Source organism: Cervus canadensis, chromosome 2 (assembly GCF_019320065.1).
Source record: "Cervus canadensis isolate Bull #8, Minnesota chromosome 2, ASM1932006v1, whole genome shotgun sequence".
Lineage (NCBI taxonomy): Eukaryota > Metazoa > Chordata > Mammalia > Artiodactyla > Cervidae > Cervus > Cervus canadensis.
Window position 1 is genome coordinate 1,542,147 of NC_057387.1, and position 24,081 is coordinate 1,566,227.

Here is a 24,081-nt window from a genome sequence, read left to right on the forward strand (position 1 = left end):
TTGTGCTATGTGTGTGTGTGGTTTTTAAGCCACTCAGTTTGTGGAAATTTGTTACAGAAGCCCTAGGAAATGAGCACTGGGATTCTGCTGGTGAGATATTTGCTCTCTCCATGAATAACTTAATTTTAAAAAGGCTCAAGCTTTTAGCTAAAGAGATAAAACAAGGAGGATGGAATTTCAGGCATTTATTAAGTACAGGGAGGATTGTTCAGACTTGGGTGATGACCCGTTGCTTAGAATGGGCTTCCCTGGTGGCTCAGTGGTAAAGAATCCACCTGCTAATGCAGGAGATAAGTGTTATATTGTAATAATGTAGGTTATATATTGTATATAATATAAATAATATATGTTTTACTATATTTTTAAATTTCTCTCACTAGGTAAAACTGATATCCCAGTTTTATGACTAAGTTATTTATATAAGCTTTCATGGCTACTAAGTGGCAGAGCAGAGCTTAATTTTGGCCTTAATTACACCATTTTCATTCTTCCCACATCACTATATTGGCTCCTAGAAGATAATTTTATTAATAATTCTCTTTCCATAGCTTTAAAAAGCCCACAGTTTTATTTAAGGAATAATTGTTATTCATACAGCACATATTTAAAATGTGCAGATTGGTAAAGTTTGATACACAAATAAGTGAGATCACTACCATAATCAAAATTGTATTGTTTCTTTTTTACTGGGTTTTTAGAGTATTTTAAATGTATATTTTGGATATGAGTTCATCATCAGATATGTGATTTTCATTTTTTTCTCCCAGTTTGTGAGTTGCCTTTTCATTTTTAAAGATACTGTAGACATTCATCTGAGCTAGTTTAAGCCTGGTTCTGTACAGTGCAGTGGGGTTGATTGGATGATGACTCAAAAGTCAGTGCAGCTGTCTTAGTTTATACCTCAGATTTTATGACGCTAATTGCAGGAAGGGATAGCCTGTGAAGTGTTACTGTGTGTTTGACTTTCTTGAACATGTCTGAAAAGGGCTAGTTGATTTGGGATCAGCTACTAAAAACCGACTGCTAAGGAGTGTACTGTAGAGAAGGAAATGGCAGCCCGCTCCGGTATTCTTGCCTGGGAAATCCCACTGGACAGAGGAGCCTGGTGGGCTACAGTCCATGGAGTCGAAAAAGAATTGGACACGACTCAGTGACTGAACAACAACAAAGGGATATACCGTACACAGACCAACATGGCATTGACATTGAAGTCGCTCAGTTGTGTCCGACCCTGTTTGCAACCCCATGGACTGTAGCCCACCCGGCTCCTCCGTCCATGGGATTTTCCAGGCGAGAGTACTGGAGTGGGTTGCCATTTCCTTCTCAGGGGATCTTCCCGACCCAGGGATTGAACCCTGGCCTCCCGCATTGTAGGCAGACGCTTTACGGTCTGAGCCACCAGGGAAGTCTACACAAACCAAGAGGGGCTTTACAACCAAGTGGACTTAGGAGGAGTCACTGAGAACCCAGAGAAAACGTGCTCTGTCTGCGGGACCTGACTTTTGGGGAGTTCAGCCCTTTTCATGTGTAAGTGGGGCTTTCGGGTTGAGCTTGTTTTTGTCTAGGAGGGGGACTGGCAGCTGGAAGGACTAAGAACTGAATGCTGCTGGAATGTCCCTATTAATCAATGTTTTTGTCCTGTGACCAGCTCACTTTATGTGGAACTCTGAAACCGGCGGAATTGGTTTTCCCTGCAGTGACCCACCTTCTACCTTCACAGCCAGCACTCACTGATCACCCTCTCCAACCAATAACCTCAGAAGCTCAATCACACCAAAGTGATAGGCACTTAATAAAATGCCTATTCTCTAGGTCAGTATTTAAATATATTTACCAGACTTTATTTATCTAGCCTGCTATTAATTAGACAGTTCTTGTTGTTCAAACATTCTATATTCTTAATGACTGTTAGCTGCTGAAGCATTCTAGTATTAGTACTTCTCTTCTGGTGCACATATATACTTACTTCTGTTAAGTATGAATCAGGAGTGAGCCTGCTGGGCCATAGGACAAGCATGTGTTTAGATACTAGGAAACAATTTTCCAAAGGGTTGTACTAATTTACCCTCTTACCAGCAATGAACAGGAACATCCTGTTTGCTTCACATCCTCATTAATATTTGCTATTGTCAGTGTTTAATTTTAGGCAGTCTGGTGAGTATATCATAGTATCGAACTATGGTTGTAATTTGAATGTCTGTCATCCATATATTTCAGTATACCCCATCCCACTTGCTCTCTTGTAAGCGTCACCTTGATGCCTCTCCAGGGGAGTGGTGGAGTTTATGTTGTCTCCTTTTGAATATTTGTTTCATGTGACTTTCTTTCTGAGGCTAGATCATGAAAATCAATGAACTTCCATCCTGTTCTCTTAGATACTAACTCTTGAAATTTCTATTGTGTATTTTGTCTTTAATGATTTCTAGCTTAACTCTGCAATGATCAGAGAACATGTTTTATGTGATTTCAAGCATTAAAAACTTGTTGATATACATATGACCCAATGCATGTGTGAAATTTTTGGTAAAAATTCCACGTGCACATGATAAGAATCTATCTCTTGCAACTGTTGGGTATATATTCTATAAATGCAAATTAGGTTAATTTTATTTATTCTTTTATTTACATTTCTTGTATTCTTGATTGTTTTTTGCCTCATTCTATCAGTTGCTGAGATTGTGTTTTTTAAAACGTACATTTGACTAAGATTGTGAATTTTACTTTTTCTTCAGTTCTGTCAACTCTTTGCTTTACATATTTAGAGGTTACTTTATGAGATCCTAGAAATTTTAATAATTTAAATGAATATATCTATTGTATAGCGAATTTGATTATTCTGAAACTTTAAGGTAATGTCTCCCCTAAGGTTTTCTTTGCCTGCTATCAATAAATCACTTCACTGGCTTGCTTCTAGTCAGTGTTTGCAATTACAGGAGTGGGTACTTTCCAAAGAGGGCCCCAATGTACCCCCTCCCACCCATTCTCCCTACAACGTGGCCCTAATACACCTTCAATGGAATGGTAGAGTCTGTGTTGCCTCCTTTGAACTTTTGTGGTCCTCTCTGTGACTTCTGAAGCTAGATCATGAAAATCAATGCACTTTTGTTCTATTGTCTTGGAATTCGGCTGCCAGGCTCTGAGAAAGCCCACAGTGTCCCACATGGACAGATCATATGAAAAGACCATGTTAGGTATTCAGGCCAATTGCCTAGCTGAGGTCTTGACCTCAAGTGCCATATGTGTGATGATGCCTCTCTGATACCAGCTCCCAGCTCTTGAATCACCCCAGGCTAAAATTTATCCCCAGTCTCCAAGTCTTTTTAGCTGAGGCCCCAGACATCCTGAAACAAACAAACCACACTACTGTGCCTTGTCCAGATTCCAAATTATGAACATAACAAAATGGTTATTTTATGACACTAAGTTTTGGAGTTATGAACAATAGTAACCAGAACAGTGTAGTATGTTTTCTATCTTTTGTTCACCTTTGTACATCTTTATTTTTGAGTGTGTCTCTTGTAAAAAGTATGTAGGCTTGTAAAAAAATTGAGTCTGCCAATTTTTGTTTTTTAATTGAAGTATTTAGTCTGCTCTGCTGCACTTAGTCACTTAGTTGTGTCTGACTTTTTGCAACCCCATGGACTGCAGCCCACCAGCCTCCTCTGTCCATGGGGATTCTCCAGGCAAAAATACTGGAGTGGGTTGCCATGCTTTCTTCCAGGGGATCTTCCTACCTCAGGGGTCAAACCCAGGTCTCCTGCACTGCACGCTGATTCTTTACCATCTGAACCACCAGGGAAGCCCAAGAATACTGGAGTGGGTAGCCTATCCCTTCTCTGGGGGATCTTCCTGACCCAGGAATCAAATTGGGGTCTCCTGCATTGCTGGTGGATTCTTTACCAGCTGAGCTACCAGGGAAGAACATGTATTTTAGTCTATATATGTTTAAATAATTACTTATATATTTGGGTTTAAATCTTCCATCCTACTATTTTCTTATTATCGATTATGCTTTTCCTATATTCTTTTTTCTCTTGCCTTCTTTTGGATTGATTACATTTTATTATTGTATCCTCCCCTCTAATGAGGGAGCTTGTTGATTATACATTCTAAATAACTTTGATCTGAAACTTCCTAAAGTTTCAGATAATCTCTCAAGATATCTATCATTAAGCTGAGAGAGTGAAGCATGTACACAAGGAATCAGAGAAATAAATTAGGATTGAAAATTATATCTAAGAAAGAACTATGTGTGTGATTTCTGGCGCATGGAGTTGTCTGGTTTCCATAAATCAGAAAACAATTAAACTTTTGAAGGGATAACATTTTCTAAGAAGTCATGACTCTTAAAAGGCCTTTGGGTCATATAAGCCTTAAAACAGCCCTTGGACCTCCAAGTTTTCATAAGCAGGACAAGTCTGCAAAAGTTATGCAGCACTCAAGGAAGAGACCCTCTTCAGCTTCACTTCAGATGTGGCTGTGGAGGATAACAGACAAGGAAAAAGGCCCAGGGGATGGAGCTAGAAGCCACAGAGAACAACAGACAAAGAATGCCACCCTGAGAGCCACATCAAGGTCACACCTAGGAGAGCTCCCCACTTCTGGGGCAAAGACACACTCAACAGGGTCATTATTTGTAAGGATTGATGGCTGCTGTATCCCCTACTCCTCCTTTCATTGGGTGGGAGGCTTTTTTTTTTTTTTTTGGTAGGGCCGGGGGCTGTTATCCTGGTCAGACCATGAGGAGCTGCATTCAGCCCCGAAGTGGACAGGGCATACTTTCCAGAGAGCCCAGCCTTTGAACTTTGCAGCAATTGGTAAATGGGATTTCAGGCTGTTTCCCTGGGAAGGCAGTAAGTTTGGTCTAAGAGTGGGAAAAAGGAGACATGAACATTAACTGTCTTGAGAGGCTACAGTGGCTGAGCCTGCTGTGTGTTAACAAGCCCACTTCTTTTTCCTGGGTTCATGGACCATCCTCCCTTACAAGAAAGCATGGCCTTGCTGAGTTCCAGCCAATGGAACATGGTCGCACAGAGTTAGACACGACGAAGTGACTTGGCATGCATGCATGCATTGGAGAAGGAAATGGCAACCCACTCCAGTATTCTTGCCTGGAGAATCCTAGGGACAGAGGAGCCTGGTGGGCTGCCATCTATGGGGTCGCACAGAGTCAGACATGACTGAAGCGACTTAGCAGCAGCAGCAGTGCTTAGTCGCTCAGTTGTGTCCGATTCTCTGCGACCCCAATCAACTGCAGCCCACCAGCCTCCTCTGCCCATGGGGATTTGCCAGGCAAGAATACTGGAGTGGGTTGCCATGCCCTTCTCCAGGGGATCTTCCCCACCCAGGAATCAAACCAGGTCTCCTGCACTGCAGGCTAATTCTTTACCAGCTGAGCTACCAGGGAAGCCAATATGAGTGGAAGCAAAATGGCATTTTCAGGCCTGGCCCATAAAACCCTCCTGAGAGAGTCTCCATTCTGTCTCAAGGCTGATGAACACAGTCACTTTAGAAGTCAGGGCTCACAGTGGAGGATCTACAAGACAAAAGGAGCCTCAGTTCCTGAATCACTGCTCAGGTACCTGTTCTGAAACACACCTGAGTGAGAAAAAAAAGTCCATTTGCTATAAGAGCTGTCATTACTCCAACTACGACATGAAGCCATCACGTACCCTAACAACACATAAAACTACCTATGCCTTGTCTGGTAGCATAGAGGAGGAGGGCTGTATTTTAAATCTCTCAATCCTGACAGTTTCTTTAAGTGGGAACATAAGCCTGAATTTTAAGGGAAAACTCCTGAAGCTCCATTCGGTCGGTGTGGCCTGGCCCATCATGGTGATGAGTGCCTACATTTGCTCCCATCTCACTCCAAAGGGGAAGCCTGGTGAGCCCCAGAAGCAGGAGCCAGCAAGACCCCAAGAGACCCAAGGAATAGGAAAGTCAAGCAGAATCAGAGATGCTCTGATGTGAATTTACCTTGAAATATTCTGAGTCTTTTCTTCCCTTTTTCTAGATAATGAGACATAGGCTCAAGAATTAAAGTGATTCTTCACTTAAAATTTGGTGACAGAGTTAAGATTAGAAGTCAGGTCCCCTACTATTAGTTGCGGCAAAAGAAAAAAGAAAAGGCACACACACTACTACTTTAGCAAGCAATTAAGTATTTCTTTGTTGCTTTATGGTTTTTCTTAAAATTGTATGCAAATTTTTCATTCTACATTATCATATATCCTCCATGATTTTACATAAAAGAAACTTTAAAATTAATTGTCACAAAATAAAGAAGACCCTCCAGGAAGCGCACATCCCAGTGGAAAGACACAGCCTGATCACAGATACAAAATTACCTTAGTACTAGAATTTGGTGTCTTAAGGGCTTCTTCCTGCCTTAATGCCTTCTCTTATCTATGATCTATGGTCTATCATCCCCATTCCAGCCTTATCTCCCTCCTAGGGAAAAAAGTACTATCACCCAAGGACACCTGCCAAATTCCTACTCACCCTTTGAGGTTCAAGTCCAATATCATCTCCTCTAGGAAGTCTCCTATAAACCTTCCAAGCCCAGGTGATCCTTTCCCTCTCCCCATCAACTAAACCCTGAGCATGTTAATTCTAGCACTTACCAAGCCGTGTTGCAATGTGTCTGTTTGCAAGTTTTTTCTTCCATAAAGTATAGCACATAAAAAATTTGCAAACAATGTTTGCTGAATGAGTGAACTTAAGGTTATGGCTGCAGGCTCCCTGGGGTCCACTTGTCATCACGCTCCCTAGCGCCTCCATGATGGCCGGCGGGAGGCCCGCACGCAGCAAGCGCACACTTACTGGCTGGGGGAGGGGCTCCGGAGGTACCGGGCCTGCACAGACCTCACGTCGGCTTCATCCTCTTCACTCGGGACTACCTGCTCCTCTTCTGGGTCGCCACTGGTTGCCATGACAGCCTGTCAGCCTCTGTAGGTTTAGCGTGAATAAGGCAGTTAGAAAACCTAGTTCTGGAGGTTTTGTGGGGGTCCGGGGTGTGTTGGTGATGTCACCTCAATGGAACTAGGAATGGGAAAGTCACCACATGTTAATCGCCTAGTGGGGAAACAACTCATGAGGAAAACCCAGTCAGACTTGATTCAGCTACTATTATCAGGACACCAAAATGCACACTCGGCCATGTAAACAGTCCACCTTGGAGTCATGAGATTTAAGAAGTGATACCTTGGCTCCTTCCACAGGTGCCAGCAAGAAAGCAGTGAGGGGAGTCCAAAGTTTGCCTTGACTATAGCTTAAGCGGAACAAATGTGTATTCCCCAGACCAGAAAGGTCTTTCTCTGAAACTTCTGGGTATACACACTCTCTCGCTCCCGCTCTCACACAAGTAGAGACACCTTTTGTCTCTGCTGGGAAGGTACCTTCTTCAGCGACTCTAACCAAGGCCACAGGAGCCACTGCCTTTGGCTCAGGAGCCATTCCACAGCGTATTAAGGAACATGAGACCCCCCAGGAGCTGGTCCCAGACAAGGCCGGGCCCTGACACTCAGGGAAGAGCTCCTCGCCTTTGTTTCTAAGTCCTGGGCTCACAGGACAAAGTGAGGGGAGAACACTCACCGCGGATCTGCCTGTATCTCCACACCAAGAGGGCAGCCACCCAGAGGCTGAGGGACCCAGACAAAATGGCCAGAGGCTCCGACCAGTGAGACGGACCTCCCTCCTCTCGCCCGTCTCCTTCTCTGAGGCGCAGGACAGCTGTTCACAGGAAACCTTAGCTGCCTTCTAAATTTAGCCTCTGGCCCCTCAGCCTGGCAGATCTCTGAGAGGAAGGCATGCAGGCTCAGGACTCAGACCCGAACGTGGGCCCCACTTAACTCTTTCCCTCCTGGCTGTTTCTTTGGGAACTGACCTTGAGCTGCAGAATTGGGAGAAGTTCATGCTTCACAGAGAGGCCTAAAGAATAGGTTTACTTTGGGCTCTCTCTCTATACCTCCCTGCCTGGGGCTGCCTATTCAGAGTGCTTCCAGAAGATAATCTAAAGCCAAGGATCTAGAAGAATGAATTAAACTGTACTTTAACCCTCTGTCAGCATAGAGGGGTTTTGGGGAAATACCAGATATATAGAGAGGGGAGGATCCTCTGATAGATGTTGGGAGAGCACCATGGTGAGACTAAGGGGTAGTAACTGCCTGTGACCAGGACTCCATTTCTTTGGAGAGAGATGACTCTGGATACTGAACTGGGCAGTTGTGCGCCTCTTCCACAACCCCTGTCCCACACTCATCCCATATCATCCTGGGTGATATAAACACCCCTTGAGCTTCATAAACTTCAAATGAGTTTATAATCCATCCTGCTCCACTACACCAACTCCCATCAACATTACAATCAAAACAAAGCCCAATAACCCAAAAGTTCATTCCCTCACCCCATACAATTTGTAATGACCCCTATCCCTTCATCCATCCATCTGCCCATTTGTCTACCCATTCACAAATACATACTGATATCCACTATGCATCCGGCTCTGATGTGACCAAAGTTAGTAAGACACATAATTACATGCTTAAAATGGTGTTTCTTCCCAGCTAGGTGGAATAATGCCTGGGGCATAGTATCATTAACAACTGGCCAAACAAATGAATGACCTCATAGCTTATTAGAAGGAATGAGACAGAGACCAAAAATAGCTCAAGCACAAGGCAGAATGTAATCAGTTAGTGTCCTAAGAGAGATCCAGAGTGCTGTGTGAATTCAAAGGAGGGAGAGAGCCCTTCTGACTGAAGAAGTCAGGAAAGGCTTCATGAAAGAACAGATAATACCTGAACTGGGCTTTAAAGCACATATCGGATTGCAACAGCAGATATGGAGAGGGGAGGATTTCCAGAGGGGATGACGTGGAAAAAGTTTTAGGGTAGCAGAAATTAATTTCACATAGAGATTAGAGCTTTGAAGAAAGAAAACAAGGTTGTGTGCCGAGACTTGGCAGAGCGGAGATGGGAGCATCTTTGGAGAGAGTGGTTCCGGAAGGCATCTCTGGAGAAGCACATGGTACCACCATTGACCAGTTGCCGAACCACTGTCCTGGGCATCAAAACAGGGGCTCAGTGAGCAGCTGCGGAAGATGGAAGAAGGACCACAGCCGAGTAACCATGAGGTTCAAGGTGCCTCCAGACTTCAAGGTTCCATGAGGATGAAGGCTTCATGAAAGAACCTCAAGGTTCCATGAGGAGGGAGGGATGGAGAGGGGGTGGGAATCAGGCAGGGGGCCAAAGAGTGGCATCAGGTGGGCAGACCGCCAGCATAAGGAAGCAGAAGGTGGGTGGGAGGTGAGAAGGGGAGAAGGGAGAGTGAGTACACCTAAAAGTGGCAGCAGATAAAGCAGGGACCGCTCAGAAGGAGGGGGTGACAGAGGGCCTCTGTTTTCCTTATAACCTTAATCACCACCCTGAGCTCACAGAGGGTGACATCCGGATCACTAGCAGAGTGGACTAAAAATCAGAAAACCACTTGCTAGCTATGTGACCATAGGTAGCCCATTTAACTTCTTTGAGATATAGATCCCTGTCTGTGACATAGAGAATCGAAGCACTCATTTCCACACTGTGTTCTGACCACCCAGGCCAAGGTGGGTCCCCTTCCATGGCCAGTCTTATTACCTGTGTCATCTCCCAGGTCATGCTCCCCACAGCACTGGCGATCTTTAAGTGGGGTGACCAACTACCTCAGTTTCCCTAAGACAGAGGCATTCCTGGGACATAGGGCCTTCTGTTTTAACACTGGGGCAACTCCAAGCAAACTGAGATGAATCAGTCATGGTATTTCTGGCTGTCTTGTTTGACTGTATACTATTTTCCTCCTCAGTCAGATTAGCAGTTCTCTGGGGTAGAGACTTCTGGTCTTCTTCATGACTGTGTCTCTAGCATGCCGTGGGATGGGGGGAAATGAAAAGGAAGGGAAGCAGAGGAACAGATCATAGTATGTCTCGAAATGTTTCAGCAATTGTGGCCAACACCCTTCTTTTATTGACTTTGAAAGCCTTCCTCTGAGATCACTTCCCTTTATATTACAAGGTGGCAACTTCCTGTCTCATACAGGTAAACACGCATTACAGTGAGAAGCCCAGGACTTTGCCCACCTGCTAAATGGAGAGAAGGCAGGGGAAGGAACTGAGAAGGTGAAGAAGGTTCCTGTTGGGGCCTTTGGTGGGGTGGGCGGAGCTGGAGTCTAGTCCCACAGGTGAGCTCGCCTGTCAGTCCAGCTGAGGGGTGGGGCAGGGGGGCCAGGCTGGGCAGAGGTAGACAGGAAGGGAGAAACTACAGGACTGACTGAAGGCTGGGCTGGGCCAGAGGCCGCTGTAGCTTTAACCAGTCAGCCCCGACTGATTCAAGACAGGAGCCCACCAGTGCCAGTGTGGACTTGGGGCAGAGAGGGAGCGAGACCATGGAGGGGAAGAGACAGCTTCTGCTGGGGGTGCTTTGTGCAGGTGAGTAGTGCCCAGGGTGGGCAAGACAGGGGCTGAGTGCCCAGGGTCTGCCAGACACCCCCAGGGAGGGCCTCGAATGACACAGTGTATTCCCTCTGGGCAGAACGACATGTTCTGTTGTTGAAACAGCAGGTTCCAGGCCAGAATCAGAATTTTTTTGTTCTCACATTAGTAAATAAAATTTGAGCCCGTTTCTGGAATGAAGAATTCATAAGGGTCTCAAAACTATATTTTCTGATTCTAAGTCAAATCATCGGATCAAATGTATTAATAAAATCTGGAAATTAGAACAAAATATTTAAAATCAGGGTTTTTAAACCCCAGAAAGGCCAGGATGTGTGGGTCCAGGATTTGTGTTCATTACCTGAGATTTTGGAGGAGGAAATGGCAGCCCACTCCAGGAATCTTGTCTGGGAAATCCCATGGGCCGAGGAACCTGCCAGGCTACAGCCCAGGGGGTTGCGAGAGTCGGACACAACTTACCGATTAAACCACTAATACGTGAGATTTTAACCATTGCCTTAAAACCAGAGAAAGAGGCACTGGTGAAAGTGGTAACATCTGTATCACATACATGGAAACTGACACAGAGAGACACTACTCACCCAATATCATTTACAGGGCAAGAGAAGACTAAGCCCTTCAAAAAACAACCAATTAGAAAGGCCCTTTCCAAGGGTCAAAGCTCTTTAGCTCTCTTCGTACTCTGGTCATTGAAAGCTCAGAACATGGGGAAAACCCCACATAATAAGAAACAGACATTCATTAATATAATGGTAGACTCCAACTCAAGTGCTACATGGCCAAGTCATTGTGTGAGGACCCATGGAGTGTCTAAGGGTTAGGATGGAGGTCTTGGCATTAGACTCCTGGGAACTGACGCAAAGTAGAATGAGCAAGCAATCTGAGACATAAGGGTTGGGGAAATTTTAGGAACCATGCTGAGAATCTCATCAGCTTGCAATTTATTTATTTATTTTAAAATTTGGCCATATTTTAAAACTAAAAATATTATTTTTCTTTGAATGAAAGATTCTTTAAATTCTGTAGTGTTTTACAATTGTCAAATATTTTACATACAAGATTTTATATAATCCCACAATAACCCTTTTTTCTCCTACTCCTATCTTGCCCTTCCTCTTTTCCCTCTCCCCACTGGTAACCACTAGTTTGTTCTTTATATCCACGAGTCTGCTTCTTTTTCATTTCATTCATCTGTTTGTTGTATTTTTTAGATTCCACATGTTATATCATACAGTGTTCATCTTTGTATTAGCTTGCAATTTAGAAATTATTGTGGGCTTCAGGGATCTAGCAAGACTAGGGTATGTTGTTGAATCCAAGTCGATGTGCCCCATGTACAATGAGGCTGAATAAACTGAAATACTGGAGTGTGGAAGAGAAAGTTTTACTGCAAGGGCCATAATTGGAGAAGGGGTGGCTCATGCTCAAAAGACCTAAACTCCCCAATGGGTTTCAAGAAAGCATTTTTAAAGGCCAGGTGAGGAAGGAGAGTCACAGGATGGGTGATCAGCTTGTGCACCATTTTCTGTTTGGCTGCTGGTGAGGTAACAGGGTGGTGTCACAGGGGTTAACATCATTCTCATGCTCCAGTAGCTCTGGGCGCTGCATGCTCACGGTCATCGAATACTTCCTTCCATTTGGTGGGGGTTTCAGTAACCCTAAAACAACTCAGGAAATGTGCATCATGTAGTGCTGTCTAGGTTCTTCAGGGAGGAGGAGCTAAACATTCTGTGACTGCTGTATGGCTAATTTAGTGTTTAAATTCTTACCAGTTTTCCTGGCCCACCTGCTACTTTTGCATTCACTCTTGATTCAGACTTTTATGACTCAGGGTAGGCCAGAAGACCACAGCTTTTCCACAAACAAGGGGCAGGCAGAGGACATGCAGAGAAGGATCTGTCCTGGGCAGTCCCATAGGGTCCTGCACAGTTACAGGAGGAGGTGAAGAGTTCTGCCAGGAAACTTGGGAGCCCTAAGGCCTGGGAAGTGGAATGGAACAGAGTCTGATTTAGGGCTCACTTTTCCGCTTCTAGAGGCAAGCTCCAAACCAGTTGGCCTGCCAGCCCAGGGTGGTTCTCCCAGGTGCCCAGGTTTCCCCAGGTTCCCCTTCTTTCCCCATCTCTCCAAACCCAATCTTGAAGCTGTCGGTTGCTCGGGAGGGTCTGGTCAAATTCGGAGGCCCTGCCAGAAGGCCCATCTGATTGGGGCAGAGGGGCCCTTGTCATCAGGCTAGAGGGCCTACTTGGCTCATTCTTTCATCCAAACAGCTCTTTACCAAGCACATAGTTTGTGCAGGAAACACAGGAGTGAGGGGCCTGGAATGAATTGCAGTCATCAGGGAATCTGTCTCAGCTATCACATCCAGACCCAAATGACGTGCTTCAAGTCTCGAGGGTAGGAGGCTGAGAGGAAATGATCATCCTTTCTGGGCTGGGCCAGCGACCTCTGATCTTCTTCTCCAGAGCCTAGAAGTCTCTCTTGTGCCTTGCCTCCTCCCCGCCTCCTCCCCTACACACCCCTGCATTTGCTGGCTGCAACCCGAAAGCCATGCACCAATAAAAAGAAGGGATTTGGGCTTAGGGAAAAAGTAACCCAAAACAAAACAGACTGAAAAGTGGCCCTAACTGTGAACAGCCTGGAGCAGTACATTTCACCTCTTCCTGTGAGAAGGCATGTGACCCCTGGGTGAACTCATCCAGTGGAACCAGTTCTTGGGATTGTGTTCAAACACACTGATAGAGTGTTCTGCCCCCCTCCACTTCCCTCCGCCCCCCAAGTCTGGCACCAGCGGCTCATCGCCTTTGCCTCCATACTTTATACTGAGGGGAAGGGGCTGGAGCAATGGAGCCGTGGGAGCTGGGCTTGGTGGCTAGCTCTGGGTGTGTGTTTGCCAAGTGGAAATGTTTGTGGGTGAAATAGTCATTTCCACGTGTAAGTGAGCAATAAAGGCCTTCAAAAGTCAAACATAAAAGCTGTTGGGTGAGACTCCCCGCCATGGCTCAGAGAGGACACCAGAGAAGGAACAGGGAAATTAGGGAGGGCTTTCTGGAGGAGGTGGAGATTAAGCTGGATTCCAGAGGACCTACCAGCTCTCCCCGTTGTTGTGTTCTTCACCTGAACTTGCTCAGTAACCACTAAAATTTTGCTGATGTCTTGGGCAAAGTACCATAGCAGCATTAATGAAAACAGGCCCCAGGACTCATCAGACTTTGGGGAATCAGAATAAAATCACATTAGGTCATATGAAAGGTCGAACAGAAGGTGGTGCATTTGAGAATTTAAAAAACAGTACTTACACCAACTAAAAGTCAATTTCCACAATTCCAAAAATGTCAGTGACATAATACCTCTCCCTCCCTGGCAGATGCTCCCACCCGCTTCTCTCATGTCACAGGCACTTGAGAAGGGCAGGCCCTCTTCCTTAACTGACTTTAGCATGAGGCAAATTAGTTGCCTCAATAAATCTCAGTTTCCTAATCTGTAAAATGGAGAGGGCAACCTATACTGTATAAAAATGCACATTGTAACTCCCATTTGATTATTAGGGATAGCAAATGAGGTTGTCAATGTAAAGACCCTGGATTCAGTGCCTGCCACATAATAAGCATTCAATAAATGCCCGTTATTATTATTGTTGTTGTTATTAGTATGGGCAAGTGTAAATTATAGGAAAGTAACTAGACTTTGATGATCAACTGGCTGATCACTCTGACCTGGCAGACATCTGCCAAGAGAATGAGAGTCGCTGTGGACGAAGGATTTTGTCACCCCTCCCAAAGGCTGCTAGAGAAAACATACCAACTTGTGTATAAGACCAGGCTCTTCCACTCTGGGGATTTTTTCAGCCACCAGACTCCACGAAAGACTTGACATAGTAGAAGGTACAGCTGCAGGAAAAGAGAGGCATAAAGAGGAATACACCAAGGGGAAAAAAGTCTCTGAGACTTTTTTGCCTGGAGTCACTAAAATCTTTGAAGACTTGATAAAAAACATAACCAAACAAAAAGCCCTACCTTCCCTGAACTAGAGGAAACCTCAAAGCTTAAATTAGAAAAGCAGAAAGTACTGCTTTTCACCAAGAAATAAGGGAATCTATCATCCCAAAATATTTAAGATGAGAAAATATTGTTTTTTTCTCCTCCATCTAAAAAAAATTTCAATAAGCTCATGGATGATTCATCCATGATGGGTTTTTGTTGGGAACTATTAATAAGTTTCAAATTTCCTATCTTTCTAAAGTTGATCATGCCATTTTAGAATCCTTCTCCAGGGGCCTTTGTTAGAGCTACAGTCCCCAGCAGGCGAATTTCCCTACATGACTTAGATTTGCCCACTCTGAAGTACCATGTTCCTGTTAGTCACAGAGGCTTGGGAAGCTTCCTGAGACCTTCCCTGTCAGAGGGTGGCATATCTCAGCCTCGTGTCCCTTGCATCTCTGAGTCCACACAGTGACCTGGTCCAGGTGCCGAGGTTTACCAGGCTGCATCTCAAACATGTACAAAGATGAGACCAGATAAGAGAGTGGCCTTGGGCCCAGTTCATCTTGACCCCATGAGTGTGTGCTGAGTAGCTTCAGTCCTGTCCAGCTCTTTGCAACCCCATAGACTGTAGCCTGCCAGGCTCCTCTGTCCCAGGGATTCCCCAGGCAAGAAAACTGGTGTGGGTTGTCATTTCCTCCTCCAGGGGATCTTCCCGACTCAGGGGTCGAACCTGGGTCTCCTACATCTTCTGCACCGCAGGCAAATTTTAAGAGAGTGGCCTTGGGCCCAGTTAATCTCCACTCCAAGCGGGTGGCATTCAGACCAGAGCCAGTAGTATGGGCCAGTAAGTGCACTGCAAGATGGCCAGGCTGGCCTTTCATCTCCGCCCTGGCTCTAAGCCCTGTTGCCACAGCAGACCCCAGGGTGTGACTCACACCTGGAGCCTGGGGAGGGTCTGCTGGTGCCTGAGCACAAGTCAGAAGCCAGTGCTCACAGGGAGGGCTCGTGTGCCTGGGGAATTACACTGTCTGCCTGTCAGAGACAAATCAGATTAAAATGCTCCGGTCCCAGCTCCAGCCTTGAAGTGCGAAGAATGCAATGAATGGTCACCCTAAGAGTGGTATGCCTGCAATGAGTGATGGTTTAGGGCAGTGTCTGCCACCCAGGCAGCCCATCAGTATCCCCTGGGGAGTAAAAGTACACATGTCCAGGCCCCCCAGACCCTCTGAATCGGACTCTTGAGAGGCAGAATCTGGCTATCTCTTTGATTATGAAAATTTACCCAAGTGATTCTGATGTGAAAACCTCAGTTCAGAGTTGCCTACTGGACCTTGAGGAAAAATAGGTTTAATGAATAGCTGTTTCTGTGACTGGGGCTGATACTCTGCAGGTGATTTGCAGCTCAACTTTGCAACATCTGGCTGCTTCCCTGAATTAATGCCCGGCCTCTAAATTGATGTCTTAACTCACACTTTCATATGCATAGAAGTCATCTGGAGATCTTGTCAAAACATAGACTGATTCAGTAGGTCTAGGGAAGGGCCTGGGTATCTGAATTTCTAAGAAACTCCCAAGTGATGTTGCTGCTCCTCCAGGGACTACAGTTTGAAAAACAAGGCTCCAGGGAAGAACTGGTTCATGAGCACAGGTGTGATCTTCATCTTGCCTTTTTGCCCTCTAGGGCCCCATTCCAGGGTCTTGGTAAGCAAGGAGCAGTGCTTACTGTGGTGCTGGGTAGCAGGGAGGAAGCCTGGGGGAAAGCGAGCCTGGCTCAGCAGGTGCTTGTGTTCCTGGCAAGGTCTAACCCTGATAATCCCTCCCTCCTTCCTAACATTCTCTAGTCTGTCGGTCCCCCAAGATACACCCATTCCTGGTTCTCCTCTGGCATTCCTGGGCTAACCCTTTCACATCTCCTTTGCAGCTTCATGCTTCTCGGCCTACCATGAAATGTTAGAATTCCCTCCACTTAGACACTCATCTACATCTGCACCTTTAGTTGACACCCATTCTGACTGGGCTTCCCCTGTGGTTCAGCTGGTAAAGAATCCGCCTGCACTGCGGGAGACCTGGGTTCAATCCTTAGGTTGCGAAAACCCCCTGGAGAAGAGAAAGGCTACCCACTTCAGTATTCTGGCCTGGAGAATTCCATGGACTGTGGAGTTGCAAAGAGTTGGACACAACAGAGAGACTTTCACTCACTCACTCACTCATTCTGATTGACCCACATTTGACCCCATTTTTGTCTTCAAACTCAATCTCTCTCTTGAGCCTTAGACCCATAAATCCAAAAGTATGCGTGACTTTTCAATTTAGATATCTCAGAATCAGTTCAAACTCCCAAGTTGTAAACCAAACTCATGATCTTTGTCTCCGCATCTGGGCCTTTTTCAGTGATCTCTACATTAGTAAATGACACCCTATCCCTCCAGGAATGAAAGCCAGAAAAATAGGAGTCATCTGTTACTGTTTTCTATTGCTATATAATTATCTATTCCAAAACTTAGTAGTAACTTAAAACGATAATAATAAGCATTTATTTTGCTCACAAATCTGCAACTTGGATGGGGCTTGGCAGGGACAGCTTGTCCCTGCTCCATGCGGTGTCAACTGGGGTGACTTGATTGGGGTTGGAAGACCCAATTCCAAGACTCTGGCTCACTCACTGGCAAGTAGTTGCTAACTCTGATTCCTCTTTTTGTGAACTTCTCCACAGGGGAGCTTGGGCTTCCTCACAGCATGGTGGCTAGATTATAAGCGTGAACATCTAAAGAGATATAAGGTGGAAGCTGCCAATAACTTCAAGTCTGGGCCCAGATATTGACCCCGCATCTTTTACCATACTTCCACCATATTCTATTGATCAAGCAATCACAGAACCTAGGTTCAAGGGAGGGGACATGAGCCCTTTTGATGAGAGGAATTCCAAAGTATTTTGGGACCATATTTTAAAACCACCATATCACCCTTGACAGCTTCTTCTCCTTCAGCTACAAATTTAAGTCATCACTGTGTCCTGATGATTTTAGCCCTCCAGTATCTCTTAAATCTGTTCATCTTTCTCTGTTTTCTCTGACACCTCTCTGAAGTAAGCTCCCTCTCCTAAGCTACTTACATAGTCTCCAACTGGGCTTGTGAGCCTATTTTGCCCCTTCTATTTGCTGTCCACCCTGAAGCCAAAATGATCTGTTAAGATAAAATTATGATCATGATACTGCCCCTACTAGTAGCTATTCAGTGATTGCCCATTACTATTAGGATAAGTTTCCTCATACAAATATATCCTCATATTGTGAGGATAGTTTCTCCTAACTCTTATTTAGACTCTGTAAACCACTGGGACATTCTTCCAAATTCCAATATTTCAGCACCTAGAATGTCTCTACACTTTTGATATTACAAAAATGTTTGTCACATTACATCTTGCACTTCTTGGTCTGGAAAAATATTATCATCAGACCTCTGTAGTGTCAGTACCTTCTTTTTTTCTGACTAACCTTTAAGTATCACAAGTTCTTTCTCTCCATAAAGCCTTTCCAGGTAACTTTAGGCCACATTGTTTTTTTCCTGATTTGACTTTGAGGTCTCAATCACTTTTTTTTCCCATCTGATTTACTGCCATTTAACCTTCCATCCATTTTGGCACCTGTTTGCCTAAGCAGCATGGGGACAAGAACTACTGCTTATATATGGCATATATATATATATGTATATATAATACATTTTTTTTTTTCTGTATCATAGTTTCCAGAACAAGTGCTCACAATCTATTTGTGAACAATATATTTTGGTTTTCTAGGATCAAGTTATAGTTTTTCTGGTCCTCTTTTTTTCTCCAAATCTTTTTATTGGGCTCTCTCCTCAAATAAAAAACTCCCTTTAATCCAGCTAGGGTATCCATCTTACCAAGCATTCTCAGATACTATTATTGACCTTTAAATTATGAGATTCTACCATGTGTGCTAAACATAAACAGCTAGATTCTTGTTCGATGATTGATTTTGAGGCTGTTCTGCCTACTTATCTCCTTTATAATTTTTCTTTTCATCCCTTCCAAATCTAAGTTAACTTTCTACCTGGGCAACTTTGGCTAAGAAGCCAAATTAGGCTTCTTTCCAACCAGCACTGACCTCTAACCAGCCCCATTGCCTCCGCCAGTGCCCATTTCTAAGCCCTCTTTTCTTAGATGGCCCCCAGAAAGCCTAGGGTGGGCCATGCAAGCTCCACTCCTGCAAGGCTACTAGCATCCTGTGGGCCAGACATTGCTGCTGCTGTTGTTCAGTCGTCCAGTCGTGTCTGACTCTTTGTGATCCTGTGGGCTGCAGCACGCCAGGCCTCCCTGTCCCTCACCGTCTCCCAGAGTTTGCCCAAGTTCATGTTCATTGCATCAGTGATGCCGTCCATCCTCTGAGGCCCTCTTCTCCTTCTGCCTTCGATCTTTCCCAGGGCCTTTTCTAATGAATCATCTGTTTGCATCAGATGACCAAAATGCTGGAACTTTAGCTTTAGCATCAGTCCTTCCAGTGAATATTCAGGGTTGATCTCCCTGAAGATTGACTGGGGGCCCGAGGAGCTGGCATGGAGGAGTGAGAAGGGCCAGAGAAAGGAGTCCAAAGACAGTGGCGACCATGAGGCCCATGGCTGAGCCCCTAGCTCCCCACTCTGACCAGAGCCAAGACTGCTGAGCACGGGAAGTGGGGGCCTTACCTTCAGCATTAGGACCTGGAAGTGAGCTTTGCTGTGACACAGATGTGGGGCGCGGGGCACTGAAGAACAAGTGTGTTTGGACCATGCACTTGGATTTGCCTCCTTCATTTCCAATTTGGAAGTACCTTACAAACTATGCTGATGTCCCAAACAAGCAGTGATTCACTGCTTGTCCCTTTATGCTCTCCACCAGGTTCCTTGGGTTGAAATCAATCATCATACTCAATTTGTGAGAACAAAAATCATATCGAGCAGGATACTGTCAACCAAACCAGGAAACTTTGATAAGAGACAGTGGCTGAGAGCATAGCAGTGCCCTCCTTGAAATGAAGACTGGGATAAAGGTTTGTCGCAGCAGATCCTGTTTTTCTGGGGCACAGCCAGCTAATACAGTAACACAGCCCTGCAAGCAACTTAGGTACGAAATGTAAGCTTAATCCGGCTTCACACACCCATGTTCTCAGTCTCTGCCCTATGTTCTGTCCTGGAAATGCACAGTAACAAATATCTATCTCATGAAACGCCAGACCCTAGAGGACTCTTGCTTCTTCCTGCTATCAGTAGGTTCTTAATTTTTCTCCTAATTTAATTATCTAAAGATAAACATCAGTGATTTTCAAACTGACAAGTGCTCACTCATTCAATGCAAGAAAGAACCCTCATACTCAAAAGAACTGTTTCAAATAGATGTAGATAGTGAAAACAAAACAAAACACAAAAAACCCTCAATTGCTGTCATGGCCTGTTAGACTTGGGCCCATCCCACATTTCTGACCACGCTGGGGGAGGTGTAACTTCGGAATTGCTTTCTAGGAGAGTCCTGAAGGGTGAAGTTTGGCAAATAGCAAGAATTGTCCTAAACTGCCCTGAGGGCACAAGTACGAAGTTTGTACTTGGCCTCTGTTTATCTGGAATCATCACAGGAGGCTAAAGGAATCACACTCTCCGCCCTGCCCCTCCCATCCCCCCCATTGCTGCATATCGGCTTGAGTTTCTGGAACATGGCCCACCTTCTCCCGTGCCCTGACCTCTGTACATGCTCTCCTCTCCTCCTCTCACCTCTTCCCCTCTTCTACTGTGGCCCCCTCCTGCCCATCCTTCAATGTCAGCTCCTCAGGACAACCTCTCCTCATCCCCACATCCTCTATTATATCCTGTCATTGACAGGTTACCATGATGGTTTTACATTTATCTCTGTGATTGTTCATTATTATCGTTTGACTCACACAGAGGATGGACACCACGAAAGTGGGAACTGTGTCTGTCTCTGCTTGCCATCTTCCCCCAGAGTCCAGCAGAGCCCTTGGAACACAGGTGTCCAGCAGCCATTTGCTGAGTGGGGGTCAGTGAATGAGCACCCACCCCTTTGAACCTCAGCAGGCAGCAAGCTGGTTTGCTCTGTTTCCTGCCTTGTCTTTCTTCCTTTGCCTTTACACTATCCTCCTCTCCAAGCCTCAATTTCCTAATTGCATTTGTTTTTTTATCAACATTTATCCATCATGTGTCCCCTTTCTAGGGATGGATGGGTGAGAGGGAATACATTAAGGAAATGTATTTGCCCGGCGGGTTAAAGGAAGAGAGTCACTCATTGTGTGTCTTCCCTCCCTCCCAGGCAGCACTTGCATTCCTGGGAAGATCCCCTGGAGGAGGTCAGGGCAACCTGCTCCAGTATTCTTGCCTGGATAATCCCATGGACAGAGGAGCCTGCGGGCTCCATGGAGTTGTAGAGTCAGACACAACCAAGTGACTAAGCGTGCGCGTGCGCGCGCGCACACACACACACACACACACACACACACACACACACACACAGTGCCTTCACTCAATGGTGGGAATTTTGGTGTTGAGACAGCCAGTGGAGAATCTATTTGACTTGGAGGTAAAGTTCAGTTGCTCCTCAAACCACTCCACCTTGGCAACACTCAGGTTTTGTTCCCATATCCCTAACCCCTGACTGTAGAGCTTGTCTCTGTTCCCAGGGCACCCTGTCCCCGGAGCACCCTCTCTGCCTAGGGCACCAACTGTCACTCTAGGAACCCGCCTCCTTCCTGGGGCTCCTTCCTCTCCTGCCACTCAATGACCTTTGGGCTGCTTCCTTGTTCTCTGCCCTGGTGAGTCAGGGACGCCATAAATACCTGGCATCAGCAGAACATGGTGACAGACAGACGCTCCCATGCTGAGAGAGAGCACAGAGGAGGAGGGCAGAGCCCCACTCGGAACTCACTTCTCCGCTCCTGCCCACCGGCTGATCTCTTTCTGCACACACGGGCACAGGTACCTCTTGCCATGGGCAAGGCTAGTCCTCCACCTATGCCCATACCCACCCAGGCAGGGGTAATGCTCCATCCGGCTTCTCCTCCTTTTTTTTTTTTTTAAGGAGTCACTTCTTTTCTAGGAGCTCCATCCCTGTAACCTAGGAGCCTGCTCAAGTCTCTCCATCTTCCATTCCAGGGGGGTGAAAGAGACCTTCTCTAGATCTTTAATAGCCTTCTGGCTCCAGCTTTCCCATTTCTCTGTGTTAGGCAAGCTCGCTGACAAAACAGTCTGTCCCCACTTCTCTACTTCCTTATTTCCTACTTGACTTGTAGAAATGTAACTCAGTTTAATGGTTACAAGAGTACCACATGTCTGCCGCAGAATGTTTGGAAAATAAAAATACACAAAGAAGAAATCCAGAATCCAGAGATAACTGCTATTAATTCTATACTTTGATATATTTTCTTCTAACATTTACTTTCTTTCTGTGACTCTGTGCAAGTGGGATACTGTTATATGCACAGTTATGCACCCTGCTTTACTCTCTTAGATACACAAGTTCAACAATGTGAACTGAGTCCCTTGGGGGTTATTTCAAATCCCACCATCTCAGTAAGGCTTTCCATTAAAATCCTTCTTCTGGATCCAAACGCAGTCCCTCCTCTCTCTCCCTACCTCCATCCCTTCACACTTCACTCCTTAACACTTGCACTGAACACTTAATTAGGCTTTGTTAGGATGCTGGCTGACAGGGACTGCTTCCTGGGCAGAGAATGCAAACCACTGGACAAACAAGGTCTTATTAGCACCCAGCTCTGTGCAGACACCTTGGGGGTGGGAACTGGCAAGTGATGAGTAAAAGAGAGGTCTGAGACACAGACCCTGCTAGAAGGAGCTGCCATCTGATGAGGGGAGGCAGCCGGCACACATAGACCCACGTTGACATGATAATAATGTGTGCATGGGACACAAGCTCCCTGGAGCAGTTCAACAAAGCCAGTAAGGGCTGAGATGGTCCTGGTGGATTCCCCAAGAAGGTGGGACATGAACATGCCTCTGATCATTTTCTCAGTGCCTTGCACTAAATTAGAGCCTTAGGAAAAATTCGTTAAATTGACCGGAATGTATAGATTCCTAAAGATCTTTGTTGAAAAAAGACTTCCACAAATGTCCATTGAGTTCTAACCCCTCCTCCCCACCTCTCCATCTCTCCTTCCCCAGCTGTCATTCTGAGAGCCTGCAGGGGTCCTTTCCACCTTGGGGGGCAGGACAAACCAACATGCACGTGCACGTATGAGCTGCACCCCTTGCCCTGGAGACCAGCACTTTCTCACTGTAAGAGCTCTGTCTATCTAGTCCTAGGGCACAATGGGTCCCTTCTGGCTTCCAGCACCTCCTCCCTAACTAAGATTGTGGTTTCTCTGTGCAAATGGATTTTCCTAAGTGGAGGCATTACTGCCAGTTTCCCAAGGGTTCCCATAATGTGCTATCTTTGCCTCAAGCAGCCAGTTCCATCAAGCATTTCATTAGCCTCCTTGGATGTATTGCTTTCTAGTTAGCTCTCAAGAGACAGTTTATTATCTTCTTAACAAACCTTAATTATTTACAAGCAATTCTGGAGGCTTCAAGCTGGGTCTTCACACCCCAGTCACTTAGGGAGTTTCAACAACCTTTACCATTTCCACCTGGGGCCACCTGCAGACTTGGTGTCCCCTCTCTGAGGCTCCTTTGGTTATTTATTTGATTTTTTTGGGACATTTTCTAGCAACTAAGTTTCTCTGGTTGTAAATCCTACCCATCTTTTAAACTTAAGTTCTCTGTAACTCATTCATTTTGCTGGCAAAGGGTGCTTAATTGAGCATCTCCTATGTATTAATTAGGCACCTTATTGAGCCCTGAGGGTATGAAAATGAAAGAAGCACAGTGTAGCAGAGGAGAAGACAGGGCAATACAGAATATGGACGCAGTTCTTGCTTATGTGCCAGAGTAAAGGTTGTGCATGCTAAGTACGTTGTCATCCAACCCTCTCAAACTTGAGTTAGGTAGCATAATTAACCTCATTTTATAGTCAAGGAAGCTTAGGTACAGAGAAGTTAATTAAGTTGTGCAAGGCTGCACTGCTAGGAAAACTAAGGATGAGGGTGCCAGCCTGGGCAGTTTGGCTCTAGCAGTTGTGCTTTTGGCCACTCTGCCATGTTGTGTAATAAACTTTCTTGAGCGAGTACTAGGATGAAGGTACTCATGGGTGGTACTTGGGGCACAACATTCTGAGATTTTGAATCCTTCTTTGCAGGTGAAAGCACCTACTCTCCCAATTTGTATACCCTTGGGAAGGTTAACACATCACCGAACTATTAGTTTTTAACACCTTATGGTGAATTAGCTTAGACAGATGATCTTCATCAGTATCAGAAGAGCCCAGCCTTGGATAAAAAGAAAGGAGAGCAGGACGGAGGAGGAGAGAAAGAACACTTCTGGAGTAGGAGAGACACAGCTGTTAGCAGCAACAGGATGTGACAGTGGCAGCTACTGGGGAGAGGGTAGGTTCTGGGCAGCTGGAAAGAAGATACCCAGTGTGGGCCTACACAAAAAGTAGAAAGGGAGGTGGTTGGGAGTCTCTAGGAACCAACTTCTCCACTTCCTAGTGTTCTG

The 24,081-nt window shown here is 45.5% G+C and overlaps 2 protein-coding genes across 3 annotated transcripts in view; one reads left to right on the top strand and one right to left on the bottom strand.

The window, feature by feature from the left end:
• Positions 1-7,734, bottom strand: part of STYXL2 (serine/threonine/tyrosine interacting like 2) — a 62,348-nt gene extending 54,614 nt beyond the window's left edge. The window contains exons 1-2 of the mRNA XM_043450252.1: positions 7,597-7,734; positions 6,826-6,951 (exon numbers count right to left, since the gene is read on the bottom strand). Coding sequence (XP_043306187.1) covers positions 6,826-6,935 — 110 coding nt within the window. The 5' untranslated portion in view covers positions 6,936-6,951; positions 7,597-7,734. The remainder of the gene's footprint in view (positions 1-6,825; positions 6,952-7,596) is intronic.
• A 2,566-nt stretch (positions 7,735-10,300) lies between these two features.
• GPA33 (glycoprotein A33) overlaps positions 10,301-24,081 on the top strand; it is a 50,516-nt gene continuing 36,735 nt past the window's right edge. Inside the window, exon 1 of one of the 2 annotated variants that reach the window (XM_043446058.1) lies at positions 10,301-10,465. In XM_043446058.1, the coding sequence (XP_043301993.1) occupies positions 10,423-10,465 (43 nt within the window). In that variant the 5' untranslated portion in view covers positions 10,301-10,422. Of the gene's footprint in view, positions 10,466-23,817; positions 23,970-24,081 lie in introns of those variants that run through there. The other variant, XM_043446051.1, reaches the window with a different exon arrangement.